This window comes from Moschus berezovskii, chromosome 11 (genome assembly GCF_049115385.1).
Source record: "Moschus berezovskii isolate FMDL1 chromosome 11, NW_MosBer_1.0, whole genome shotgun sequence".
NCBI lineage: Eukaryota > Metazoa > Chordata > Mammalia > Artiodactyla > Moschidae > Moschus > Moschus berezovskii.
Window position 1 is genome coordinate 81,606,778 of NC_142470.1, and position 14,850 is coordinate 81,621,627.

The 14,850-nt window shown below is 34.4% G+C and overlaps 1 protein-coding gene across 6 annotated transcripts in view; it reads right to left on the reverse strand.

Annotated features, from left to right (window-relative positions):
* PPM1B (protein phosphatase, Mg2+/Mn2+ dependent 1B) overlaps positions 1–14,850 on the reverse strand; it is a 102,107-nt gene that overhangs the window by 12,955 nt on the left and 74,302 nt on the right. For 4 of the 6 annotated variants that reach the window (XM_088841510.1, XM_088841511.1, XM_055399589.2 and 1 more), the window contains 4 exons: positions 13,889–14,006; positions 9,867–9,978; positions 9,420–9,477; positions 137–584 (listed from right to left, as the gene is read on the reverse strand). In XM_088841510.1, coding sequence (XP_088697636.1) covers positions 279–584; positions 9,420–9,477; positions 9,867–9,978; positions 13,889–14,006 — 594 coding nt within the window. In that variant the 3' untranslated portion in view covers positions 137–278. Of the gene's footprint in view, positions 1–136; positions 585–9,419; positions 9,478–9,866; positions 9,979–13,888; positions 14,007–14,850 lie in introns of those variants that run through there. The other 2 variants (XM_055399592.2, XM_055399593.2) reach the window with 1 other exon arrangement.

A 14,850-nucleotide genomic window follows, 5' to 3' on the forward strand; every position in this document is an offset into this window, starting at 1 on the left:
TACTGACTTTAATAACTGGTAGCCTCATTTCTGGCATACAATATGAAATGACATGTAATTTTATTAAATTCAAAGTACTAGAATATAGCCAATTTTAAACTATCTGATAAAGATGTATGCAAAGGCCTTCTTAAAAAACAAGGCTATAATATATGAATATAATAAAACTAGTTTACCAAGATTTCCAATAACAAAATGGTATATAAATGCATATATTATACTTCCTAAGAAAAAAACCATCAAATCAAAGATCACAAAAATATTACCACAAAGTAAAGTCATAGCTTTTCACCACTCATCTTTGTCCCTGCATCTTCAGTACGGCTGTCTAATTCAGCAAGATCACTTTTTGATTCAGTATGGCTTTCCTGCATTGTCACTGTGTTTCCAGCATCACTGTTCGAAGAAGTAGCTGTAGCAGCTTGTTCAGCAGGATTTTCTTCGCCCTCTACTTTAGCTAGCCTGTAACTAGTCAGCATCTCCTCCAGAAGTTGTCGGTAGTTTCCCCTATGATTAATTCTCATTTGCCTGAGAGCTTCCACCAATTTCCCCTGTGATCCACTTTCCTCTGCTTCATCGGAGGCCTTTTTTTAAGATTCAAGACCCCAGTGTCAGTAGACAAACTAGGATATCACACGTATTTTATAACATCACAGCAAAACACTCATTTCTCTACCATGAGTAATATAGTCTAAGCATGAGAACATTTCATTAGGTAAGAATCAAGTGTTACCGTGTCAATTAACAAAAATTTCCAATCGAAATACCTCAAGTTATTTTTAGCAAATGAGCATCATGAACTATTAACGTCTTATTTTACATTGATATTTGAAGCTTAATCTGAAATTTACTTGCTAGCAAAATTCAACAGCAACACAGCATCTCCTAAAAGCAACCCACTTCAAAAGAAAATAACTGGCTATAATTATTTAGTATAAAGGAAATTAGTGTTTAAAGCAATAGGAAAGGACAGAAAGCAGGCCATTAGAACATTAGTTTCTTCATTTCTGCTGAATGACAGGAAGGAGAGGAGAAACAAAATGTAGTATTATATAAACTAAATTTGGGGGAATTGTAAAATTTCTGTGGATAAAAATTTTATTTTTTGTCTTTAAATATTTTACTAAAAATCTCTAGATTAAAAAGAAATCATTTTACACATTATATTAAGATATGAATAGTAAACTACTCAATTCTTTTATATTTTACTGAATTTTGTAAAGCTGACAGTCGATTTCTCCTATAGTAGCTACTTAACCTTGTTTGCAGAACAAACTCTAATATCCAAGCTGATCATACTGATATGCTGACAGATACAACTCAACTTATATGTGCCTCCTAACATCATGTGCTAGGGAGGACAAAGCTATGTCTTGTGATCTTGCCAAAAAACGTTTAATTAAGCTAATCCCCAATATAATAATAAAACAGGGAACACAGAATTATATGAAAAAAACACCACAAGGAAACTATCATACGATCCAGAATGTAGGACATCCTATTAAAAGCTGACTTAGACTTATTTTCAGTGTTAAGGGGAAAAACAAATTGGGAGTTTAGTTAAAGGCTTAACATGCTTGACTGGTAACAACTGGACTAGACCACGTAACAATTTTTAACAGTCATTCTATGGACAACTGAGAATAAGTGGACTTTAGATGATATTAAATTTATTATCAATTTTCTTAGGTATAATAATATAATAATTATAATTATGTAGATAAATATCCTCATTCTCAAGAGCTGTGTGCCAAAATATTTAGAGGTAAAATATTTTATCAGCAGTTTGCTGTCAAAGGTTCAGTCAGTCAGTTAAAAAAAAAAAAGCGCCAGGAATGTACACATAGAGCAAAGAGAGCAAATATGGTAAAATGTAAAAACTTACTGAGTCTAGGTAAGGTATACAGATGTCCACTATGACCATTTCAATTTTTCTATATGTTTGGAAGCTTTCACCATAAAACATTGGGAAAATAAAATACAAAAAGGCTACTGATACGGATCTGATACAAACTCTTAACCATCCTTGGAGGTTGTTACTCTGTAATTCTACAACAAAGGTAATAGGACTATAGCCATATAGTAATTGGCAATGCTTATTATTAGAAAAATGAGAGCACTTGAATGCCTACAACAAAGGTAATAGGACTATAGCCATATAGTAATTGGCAATGCTTATTATTAGAAAAATGAGAGCACTGTGTACAGCATATGCTTTACGTGTAGTCATATGTGTGCCCATATTCTTTAGGATATTATATGTAAAATGCCTAGGAAGAAAGGAAACACAGCAATATAGAAATGATAATAATGGGTGATGAAGTTTCAGATGCTTTGATTACTCCAATTTTCTACATCAAGCATATTAACTATCAAAATAACTTTTTAACTTTTTTTTTAATTTGCAAAATTTAGTGTGTGGAGAGAACCTAATAAAATGTGGTCTCTTAAGATTTTTCTCCCCCCATTTACCTTTCCTTCTGTACAAATAAACATTATTTCCCTAAATACAGTTTCTAATTTGAATCCATTCAGGAAAGGTTAAGATGCAACAATGAGTTCAATGCTTGCTGATCATAAAACTTACCAATTTTTAATCAGGTCTTCCAAAAGGAAATTTTCTATTTGAGAGTGTGTCACAAAGAACTTTTAAAGTATAAGACTCCTCTCTGCCCTCCAAATAAAAAGCCCTCAAACCAATAACTACCTTTGACAACTCCCTTGGACACTGAAACAAAATCAAGTGGACAACAGAGAACTCAACCCTGGTTTCACATTAGAATCACCTGTAGAGTTTCTAAAATTATACAGATGCCCAACTCCAACCCATAATATTCAGATTCAGTGAGCTGGGATGGTTTTCTTAAAGCCTGACGGGTGATTCTGATAAACGGCAAAGGTTGAGAATGACTGATAAACTCTTACTTCCCTGAGCTTATTGATAAGGTTGGGTCAAAGCTGTTATACGTGGATGTATCTCACACTCCATCTGACATCTTTATCATCACAGTAACCATCTATGTTTCTGTGAAATGCTACAGTAGTGGTAGCTGGGGAGAGAGAAGTAGTTGCTTTATAAATAGCACACTAAAACCCAAACTTTAAATTCAATAGGAATGGATTTACAATAGCCAATTGAAAAGAATTTGAGTTAATGACCACATTTAAGTCATTCTGCTACTGCTGCTAATAAGTCACTTCAGTCGTGTCCGACTCTGTGTGACCCCATAGACGGCAGCCCACCAGGCTCCCCCGTCCCTGGGATTCTCCAGGCAAGAACACTGGAGTGGGTTGCCATTTCCTTCTCCAATGTGTGAAAGTGAAGTCGCTCAGTCGTGTCCGACCCTTAGTGACCCCATGGACTCTACATTATAGCAAATTACATTTTCCTATTTATTGTGCTAGACAGTAGATAAGTGAAACCTCTCCATTTCATCTGATGTTTCAAAACACTGTTATACAACAGTCATGGATTTTCATTAATATCAGAAAATGAATCTATTGTTTAGCTGCACCTTCTTGACCTGAACTCACAGAAAAGGTACCTCAGGTTTACACATCTATCAAAACAATTTATTCCACCTTGTAACTATTGACAAGTCTCTCCAGTTACACTGTAAAATCTTTTAGACAAAGATAATTTCTATTCCTTTCTGTATCCTCCCAACCACCTAGGGATGAAAAATTAATGCTTGTGCTAAGAACTTAATATACATAATTTCATTTAATCCTTGTAGGTACTCTATTGTAATAGATATTGTAACTCTAGTTTTTATAAGCAAAAAAACAAAGGCACAGAGAGATTTAAGTTATTTGTCAGGATAACAATGCTAGTGACAGAGCTCAGATTTGTGTAATCAACATCAATGTCCCTCTGAATGTTCTTCTGACTACATTACGGTAACAGTTTTGCACAGTAAAGCACCTCATATAAATAGATGCTTACTAAATAAATAATTAAAATTATTATTGAGTTGTACCACAAATTATTTCACATTGACGTCTATAATGTATATTCTTAGAAAAATTAATGAAATTACAGGACAAAAAAAATCACATTAGATGCGGCAGTTTATTCTCCAAAATAAACTTAAGACAATTACAGACATGGGAATTTAGGACTCTTCCCTCAGATTCTGTTTTTAAGGTTTTACTATCACCTAGACTAACTCAGCTTGAGAATCAAATTTCTCACTATGAAAGTATTGCCTTACACGAAATAAGACCCAGGAACATACATAAATCAAAAAAGACAGCAAAGAGGGGGTAGGAAAATCTAAGCATATTTAAAAAACAGAATTTAATTAGCTAAAATTCATCTGCAGCAGTTTTTTAAAAACATAGTCGCCATAAGCAAAACTCTTCAAACAGTGGAGAAAACTTAAGGAATGCTAGCATAGATATTTACTGTGTGGCTTTTTCTATTTTTTTGGAGTCCTCATCCCTGCTTGTCAGGTTAAAAATAATCTTCAGAAGATTCTCAAATATGACTTCATGAGATACAATTAAGAGTGACTAATAAAGAATCTAATAAATTATATATCATCTTCAAGTATCGTGTAAACTTCAGTCGATCTGAAATAATTTAAAGAGTCACTTAAAATGGTTAAGACCACAAAGCTATGAGGAGTATGTCAAATGACACCTTAAAAAAGTGACTAAAGTTAGTGTGTTTTCAAACAGTGTAGGTAGATCTTCTCCATAAAAAATGCTTTGACAAGTGAAAAAGTAAATGAGAAACAATTTACAAAAAAAACAGTATTCACAAAGTCCTAAAACTGTGACATAAAAATATAATTGATCTATTTGAAATAAAATTAAAAAGAAGATTTGTCTATAAAATTTAGTAATGTGAAAACAGAACAGGGAGATTTTGGGGGGCTTTTGTTTTCTTCCCTCCCATTCTCAAAATCCAAATACCTTAGTTTTTTTTTAAATTAGAATAAAAGTGTGTATTTAAATGAAAAATAACTAATAAGACACTGGGCTTGACTGCTTAATCTCAACAAGTTTATAAACTATTCCTCATCAAAAATGGAATACTTTAAGACTATTAAACATGAGAATTGGAAATGATTTTTCTTACATGATAGACAGAGGTGGGGTATAGACATATATGTAATCTCTAAATATCTTAAGAGAGGCTGCATGGAAAGGTATAAAGGGAACAGGTTTTGGAGGCACTCTGACTTACACTCCAATTCTAGCTACTCGATTCATCTAGCTTTGCAGCCTGGGCAAGCTACTCCTTTGCACCAATTCTTGGTCTTCTCTGTAAAGTAAGGATGCTGAGTTACCTACATAGTATGTAGATATAGTTATAAAGATATGGCTTAGCACAAGTAGGAGTTGGGAAAATACAAGTTCCTCTTTATCACTGAAGAATCATCAACTTATACAGCTATCTGATCAGTGGTATAATAATTCAGAAGTACTTTAAGTCTCCTTTGAGGGAAGAACTTAACCTTTTGGCGTGAAAAACATAAAGCTCAAATAATAAATTTTCCTACTCATGAGCAACCTCAAATTAGTTTTTAAAATATATGACTTAAAGACAGTCTCAGCATACTATAGAGAAAGAAACAGAAATGTTCCTTATTTAACTAGTATTTACAGAGCTCTCAATATACCAGGCACTGTTAAAGGTGCTGGGGAACAGCCAAATTGGATGAACTCCCAGATCGCAAAAGAATTTAAATTTGAGTTATAAAACTAGACTAGCATTTTTTAGATAAACAACAAGGACCTACTGTATAGCACAGAGAACTATATTCAATATCTTGTAATAGTCTGTAATGAAAAAGAATCTGAAAAAACTGAAAACTGTATATCACTGTGTCGTACACTTTAACGCAACTCTGTAAATCAACTATACTTCAATTAAAAACAAACTAGCATTTTAAAAGAAGAGTGGGGGTTATCCCAGAGCCCTACGTAATATAACAATAACTTAGAGCAAAATGTAATTTTTTACTTTTTCTGGTCCCTTAGGTTATTATTTTTTTGGGGGTCACAGACTCCTTTGAGGAACTAATGAAAATCAGACATACTCTAATCATTAAATAGTATTTATGCACACACATAAATATATCTGCAAAAACTTTTGGAGGATTCACAAACCCCTTTATTAAAATTTCAAGCTTGACTCTTTTCCAGATACTGATTTCAAAGCTGGGAAAGTATCAATATTGTTTACATTAAGAAGACTGACCATATTCCAGAAAGTTGAACCAAAAATAAAAAAATTAAGTAAAACAATTTAAAATTCCCCTAAATAATGACTTTCCTGAATATATTTTAAATATATTCTGACTTAAATTCAACTCAGCTTTTAAAAATGCTGATAAGCATTTATAGCATAACAATTCTTTTCTATCTTTGATATAAAGCAGATGTTTTAGGATTCTAAATAATCTTTGATTTACTGTGACTAGCATTTGTAGTTTTAATTACTTGAATAAAAATTATTTTTATTTAAAAAATATTTTTAAAATGAGCTCCCCCCCACCCCATACAACTGTGTCTCCTCTTCTTTCTACCACACTCCTGTCTTGCCCATTCTGCAAGTTAACTGTATCAGCCCCTGCCACTCTACTTCCGGGCAGCAACTTCCACTTGGCACAGATCTGACCAGTTGAGAAGCATTCATGGAGCACTTCCATGCTTCAAGTTAAGGCCTAAGAATTTAATCAAACATTATCATTTCTTCAGTTTTCTGTTTCTTTTGTATTTTTTAGCGTACTTCTAACTTTGATTATGTTTCAACATTTTTCTAAGGTTGTGATTATTCTGAAAGGGTAAAGTAATGTTGCCCAACATAGGATTCTGGGCTTCAAAGCATGTTTTTATAGTAAACAAGGAAGTTTCTCTAATTCACACATCTATCTACTAATGAGTTTACACTTAATATCTCTGTGATCATTCAAAACTACTTGACTTTAATCTAATACTACATATGTTTCTAACAGATTAGAATACCACAGATACTCCTTTGAGTCTACCATTCTTACAGTGTAAACACACAGTGGCTCCTCATTCTAAAATATAAAGTTCAAAAGGTGTCTCCAGTCTCTTCAAAAATACGTCTGGCATTCTGAATTCTTATTTTTCACCAGAGCAGTTTCCTGCTCTAGCCAAAATGACATCCACTCTTTCAAAGACAGCTTAAACTTTGTTCTTGCCTCTTCCAATCCACATGAACTATAATCTCCCTCTTTTAATTTCTGCCATTCAAACCATTCTTCAAATCTAATCTTATCTCTGAAAATCTGACCTTCCAAGCAATCACTGTACAATTCACATGGCAATCAATCTATATTTTGCATTTCTCTTTGTTCTTTGGTAAATGATGTGAAACCTTTTTATTACTTAACTTATCTGCTTGTATCAACACTGCCAGCTGCATTCAGAGCAGGGAAGGGGGACCTTGCCTTATGTTTCATAATCTCTTCCCACATCAATTCATTACATGGTGGATTATCAGTGTTTATATATAAAGGTGATCAACTATACATTTCCTTGATTTATAATCATATAATAATCACCAGGGCTTCCCTGGTGGCTCAGACAGTAACGAATCTGCCTGCAATGTGGAAGATCTGGGTTCAATCCCTGGGTTGGAAAGATCCCCTGGAGAAGAGAATTGCCACCCACCCTAGTATTCTTGCCTGGAGAATTCCATGGACAGAGACTGGTGGGCTGCAGTCCGTGGGGTTGGAAAGAGTTGGACATGACTGGGCAACTAACAACTTCAATTTCAATTCAAATAATCATCTTTAAGGCCACTTTCATATCCTGAGCAGCTCTCCTCAGTGTCATGGTTCTGGTGCCTATTTATTCACTGTTTACATAGCTACTATGTACAATACATATTTTCTATTTTGAAAGAAAGTTTAAAATTCACCCTTTCGTTGTTGTTCTTCATTCTTGGTTTATGTTTAACAGAAATTCTGGGTTATAAACTTTTTTTGTTTGGGATAAAAGCTGTGAACTTTCTTGAGAGACTAAGAAACCTAGCAAGTATATTATGAAATAATTTTTCAGATTACACACTGGGGCTGCATTTTCAAACATGTGAGGGAACAAAGTAATTATGTGGCTAATAATGAATCAATAACTACTTGAGGGCTTACTTCCTCCAACTTTGGTAGTCGCTGCTACATGGAAGCTATAATCTAACTGAAGAGGTAAGGCTCTCTTTTCCTCCCAACTACCACCATCTTTCTTGACATTCTATCCGCACTTGTTTGGTTTGGAGTTGTCTAAATGCATCAGATGACATTATCTTTATTCTTAAATTAATTTCCACAGCTTTGGACACAATTCTGAATACTTTAGAGGTACCTGACACAAAAGAAAGTCTCAGAATCACTGCTCTAAACCCAGGTATAAATTCTGTTATTAGCAATATACAGTATCATTTTATTCAGGTAACTAAAATGCATTAGTTTTAAAAATTTCCCCTTTAGTCAATGTAACCTTTATTGCTAAGAAAAAAGAAATTATATGACATTGCTGTGCAATAATGAAGCCTGGAAAACAATGCAATCAAAATGACACAAAATTACTATCAGGGGCTGATAGTGGTCTCTCAAGACCTGCCAAGTGGAGCTGGAGCATAAAGGCTATTTCCTCTCAATAAGTTTTATTACTAAGTTTGGCTCTCTTAAATCTTTGGCGCATACATGTTAAAATTAAATTGTTCAGTTTTAGAAGTCCAAAAACTTGAAAACTCTATGAGAAGACAGTTATTTGAATTACTAACTTTGAAATTTAGGGCAATTATTTTTTTTAAAGGATACTGTTTGGCCTCCTAGGACTAGTATTAAAATAAATTAAAAAACCTATAGAGGAGCAGTTGATCAGTATTTCTAAGGAAGGCAAAGGGACAAAGAGTTTTGCTCTGATGAAGCACAGCAGAGTACGACAAAAAATGGTTCAACATATATACCCAGAGCACAACAAGAATGCTAGAATGAAATTATTCTCAGGTGTTCAACTGGGCACAAGAGAGGCACTGAAAGGTCTAGTCTATAAAATAAGAGTCTGAAAGGTCTAATCTGATCATGGTCACTAACTTCCAGTGATGACAGCAGCCTGCTGGAGGAGAAATGGACACACTTAAAAGCACATTCTTTGTTTGCCTCGAAATTAAGATTTAAGGGAGAAGGAGAAGGAAAGGCAAGACATACAGGGAAGAAACAAGTACAGCCCCCACAAAAAGGTATTTGATGCCCATTAAATGACAACAAACCTATCTACAAAACAGAACTTTAGCTCTATCTTCCACTTCAATACATTTCCTTAAACTTTAATTGATTCCTTAAAATGAAAAGCAGTCATTGTGTATGTATTTCTTTATAGCCACTGTTTATATAATAAGATTATTTAAAATACTTAAGAAATAAAACAAAACTTACCCCATCACTTTCTCTATGTGGATTCAGCCTACTATAAACAGCTTCAATAACATGGCGCCTAAAAAAAATTATGCTTTAGTTTTATTAAATTACATAGTTATTAAGTTTCTGCATATTTAAAATAATACTTCATATATCTTGACTACGGTAAAAAATTAACTGCCTCAATAAATACCTGCCAAGAACAGTTTCTGCATTTCACTCAGAATTTGGTCTTGCACAATCCATCTGCTCTCATTTACTAAGGGAAGAAAGATATTCAGCCCCAAAGAATATAATAAATAATGTCTTAAAAAGAAAATCTTTTGGATGAAGTTTAAATGTTCTTTTCTAGTATAAGAACTGTCAACCCATTTCATCTTTAGATAATTGATGTACTTCTAACCCCAAATTATTTAATTACTAATTATAAATGAAGTCAAAATTAGTTCTTTTCGTTCTACTTACTTGCCAGCAAGACCTCCCCCAGGAGGCAAATTTGGGATATTTTCTGCAGACAAGATGCGCATGACGTGGGCAAGATCAGGCATCCCTTCCTCACCAGACTTCTCCATAATTTCTGCAGGTTTTTAAAAACAGTTCCCGAATTAATGTGATAACTCAGAATTCACAAAGTGAAACAACAGGTACTACTTGGCAATACTATCACACATGGAACAAGGAAAGGTAAGAAAAAAAGTTATCTGCACATATATACTCATTCTAGCATTACTCATAAAAGCAAAGGAACAGTTAAGAAAACTTCAGAATAGCCACTGAGTGAAATGGCTTATAATCACTACAATGATCCCTATGAACAAGGCACAGCCACATGGAAACACATTTTTGACCCATTATTTTATATGAATATACAAAAGTTATTAATGCTATAATTACAGGGAAACAAAAGCAATGGAAGGATAAGGATTATAAGGGCAGATTAAAATTTGCTTTATAGGTTTTTGTCTGAACGGTATGTTCTATAATTTATTTATTTTTGCCTTTATGAATCCATTGCTTTATTATTTTCACCAGGCACAATTTATTTAAAACAAAAAACGAAAATAAACCTCAGAACTTGCTAATACTTAGAACAAAATAAAACATTTATATGTTTCACTTATATTTACAATTTCCAGAAAACAGATTCTTAAGGCATGATTTATCTGGCCAGTATCAAGACAATAAACTTCTTGAAAAATCAGACAACGGCAAACTTACTTTTAAAACAACAAAAAAGCAGTGTCCTAAGCAGCCCTCAAGAGGCAAAATCCAAAAGGTTTACCATGCATCCCTCACAAGGACCATGACCTTAACTTTCACGGCTCTATTCAACTCTGCCCCGACCCCTAGTTATATTGCCAAAGGCATTATTCAAAGAAGTCTTTTGTATTTTCACATGTACTTCCTCCCTTGGTCTGAAACACTTTTTAAACCTATTCAACCAACCCTTTTGTATGGTTAAAGTGTATTCATCCTTCACGTTTCAACCTCATGTGTAACTTTCTCAGATCCTTCTCTGAACCATCCCTGGATAGGAGTGTTGCTAGATACTCCCACTGAACACGATATTTACTAGATTACAGACTGTAAACTTCATGAAGGCAGGACTGTGTTTTTCTACCTTACACTCTATCTCTATAGTCCAAGAATTCTCAACTTCAGCACTACATATGTTTTAGACAATTTTTTGCTGTGAAGGTTGTCCTGTGCACTGCAGAATGTTAAGGAACATTCTGGCCTCACTCACTGGATGTCAGTGGCACCCTCTCTTTTATGAGACCAAATCTGTCTCCAGACATTGCGGCATGTGGCATGAGGGACAACCTCCGCCAACCCAAAACCACTGCAGTCTAGCACTTTACCAACCAACTTCAACACACCACTGGTGCCGCTGCAGTCCAATCCTCCCCCACCATCTGTCACCTGCTTCAACGCATGATTTCTAACTGGTCTCTTGGCTTCATCTCTCCTGTCCCTTTTTACAATCTCTTCTTCACAGAGCAACAGAGAAAGGTCCTTTAAAAAGTCAGATCAAGTTACTCTTGCACTCAACATCCTCCATGACTTCCCAACACTATTTAAATAAAGTCCAAAGTCCTCATTTACGTCTGCAGAGTAAGAGATGATCTGCTCGTTAGCAATTTCTCCTAGTCTTTCACTTTTCTACCAGTTCTTTCTAATTCAACCACACACTCTAAGCACATTCACTCCTCAGTTCTTACTGCTCCCTTTGCTGGAATGTTCTTTCCCCAGCCACTCTTTCCCATATACAGTCATCTGCTTAAATGCTTTTCCTCAAAAAGACCTTCCTGACCAATATGCCTTGCTACTGTCTGCCTACTGTTCTGTTTTCTTCTATTAAAAAAAAAAACAACAACACACACACACACATACATACTGGTCTCTACTAGATTATAAACTCCATGAGATCAGGAACATATTTGCTTTGTATTCTGCTACCTTCCCAGTGACTCACATGCTCAGGGACTGCTGAAGTAATGAATACATGCAGAAGGCATTCACCAGATATCTAATCAACTTAGGTCAAAGACTACTTAACATTATACCTCCCCTCTGCACACCCCATAAAAACACATACACAGACCTGCCAATACACCAGAACGCTTTCACCTCAAAATTCTAATATCAGATTATATGACTTTAAACCCTAACAGAAATACAGTGCTCTTGAAGAACAACTGTTTATAAAAAAAGAAGTTAGGTACCGAGGCATACTGATCTGTAGTGACTGATTTTTCAAGGATTTTAAAGAGTTTTTTGATTGAGTGATTATAATCAAGTGTCTGCCACAGGCCCCAAGATCACATCATATTAATACATACTTGTTATCTCTGCCATATAACGTATATTTGGATAGTTTAAAACCATACAAAATAAAATTAATATTAAATGTTAACAACCCACATTGAGATGAACTGAACACACATTTAAGAAATTAAAATCAAGCTGTTACAGAAGAGTTAATAAAAGCTACAGTTCGCTGAGGACTTGTGCGCTAGGCACAATACCAAGTACTTAACAAAGTTATCTCATTTGTTTAAAACAAACTGTATGGTTGGTGTTTTTACCTTTAGTTCACAATAAAGAAACTGGAGCCTTAAGAGACATTACGCAAGTTGGTCAAGATCATATAACACGTAACTGATCAAATTTTAGAGTTCTTCCCCAAATGAAAACTATGAAATTTCTTTTTTGTCAACGAGGAAATTGGACAATAAGAAACTCTTCCTCCTCTTCTGACAAATTTGAGCCAGCAACTTCCCACCCCAATACACTCGACCTTTCAGAAAATGTATGCTATTAAAAACTCCTATAAACAGCTCCTCTTAACAATTATGACATTATCAACAGGAATGAATGCTTCTGACATGGTCTTCCAAGTGTTTTCACATGTTCCTTATCTCTCTGTTACGTTGAAAACACAACTTCACTGACAGTTCAGGGTTGAAGAAATTGCAGACCAACAACAAAAAAACCTTATGGCACCTTTGTTTAGGATGTGCAAACAACTGTAAAGCTAGAAAAGATGTATCAGTCCCTCTCCACCAAATCTGCCAAAGAATGTAGTTTTTTTTTGATAATTACACATTTGAAATCACCAATCTTTGCATTTCAAAACTTTTACCAATTACTACAGCTACTATACATCTAAAACATGACTCATAAATAGGCCAAATTCAACAAGCTGACCACACCATAATCATTATATCATTCAAATTTACTACTGAAAAGTAGTAATGATCAAGCCATAAAGGTGTTAGGAAAAAATATAGGTCAATATGTAACCCTGAACTTGCTACTCAATATTATGTAACAACTTAAAATGGGAAAAGAATCGAAATAGACTAGATACATGTATAAGTGAATCACTCTGCTGTGTATCTGAAACTATCACAACATTGTTAATCAACTTTATTCCAATATAAAATCGTTTAAAAAGTATAAAATAAAATGTTGTATTTTGTTTAAAAAAAAAAAGTAACCCTGAATTGAGGAAAGCACTTTTTAAGAATGATGTTGAGGCAAAATAAATAAGACCGACATGTATAGCTTCATACAAAATAACTTTATATCTGAAAAGTAGCACATATAAAACTAAAGGATTAAACCAGAGATCCTGCCATAGACTCTAAAATGTATTCTCCATCAGGGTAACCACTAAATGAGTATTTCAAAGAATGTATAACTAATGAGCAAATACAGGGATTAACTCAAATAGAAAATACTGATTAACCCAAAAGGGAAGAAGAAAGGGAAAAGAATAGATGGAACATACGTAAACAAAAGATTTAAACCCAAACAATTAGCAAATTGTTGAAGTTAAGGAGACTAGCTTTCCCCTCTCTCATTCCTGAATAATGGATTTTCAGTCCAAAATCTATAGGAAATCTTAAAAGAATTATTTGACAAACAAGGAATAATACTTTTGCTTTCCTTCTAAATAAAAAAAAAAGCATCTTTCTTACCTTCCACCCGTGACTCCAAGTACTTATCCAACTCTGAGTCTTTTCTCATTGCTTCATCTGAGACCTTGGGAGCATTTGAAAAGCAAACTAGTACAATACTCATGTTATCTCGACTTCCCTGTATATTAAAAAAAAGAAAATAAAAATTATATTTCTACAGTCTACCAACTATTATTTACTTTAAGCAATTATTTAATCATCCAGAATGTACACCATCAACACATTCATTTTCAAAGAACTATTTGAAGCACACCCTGAAGAAACAAGGACTCTTAAGTAGGGGTTGCTGCTAAGTCACTTCAGTCGTGTCCGACTCTGTGTGACCCCATAGACGGCAGCCCATCAGGCTCCCCCGTCCCTGGGATTCTCCAGGCAAGAACACTGGAGTGGGTTGCCATTTCCTTCTCCATAAGTAGGGGTAGATCGTAATTATTTTATGATTTCTGAATCTATGTACCTCTTCTTATCTATGTCTATTTCACTACTTGAGAAATGAAGGTATCTTCATACATATTAAATCTTCTAAAAACTCTGCTTCCCGCAAGACTGCATATTCCCAAAGTGACTTAAGCCCAAAATGCATCCTCCCAAAGAAAATATATATTTTCTTCCCCCTAGCGAATTAACCTGCATTGGAGCAATGCTACTGAAATGCTACTAAACTGACATGAATGAAAACTGTGGATTATTAGGATACCCACGACACTAAACAAGCAGAGAAAAAAAGTTAAACTGGAAACTGTTCTGAGAGTATAGTATCAAATGATCAAACAGATATACTGCAGTCAGATGAAGTAACTTTTGAAGAAATGACATCAGACAGTGTCAGGATTTGGAGAGAGTAGCTAAAACTGCTAATTGAAGGACAAATTTTACTGCTGCCTTTTTAATCACACCATCACAAAAGATCTATATCAAAAAGGAAACACGGGATACACATACACTAACTACTCTATTACCAC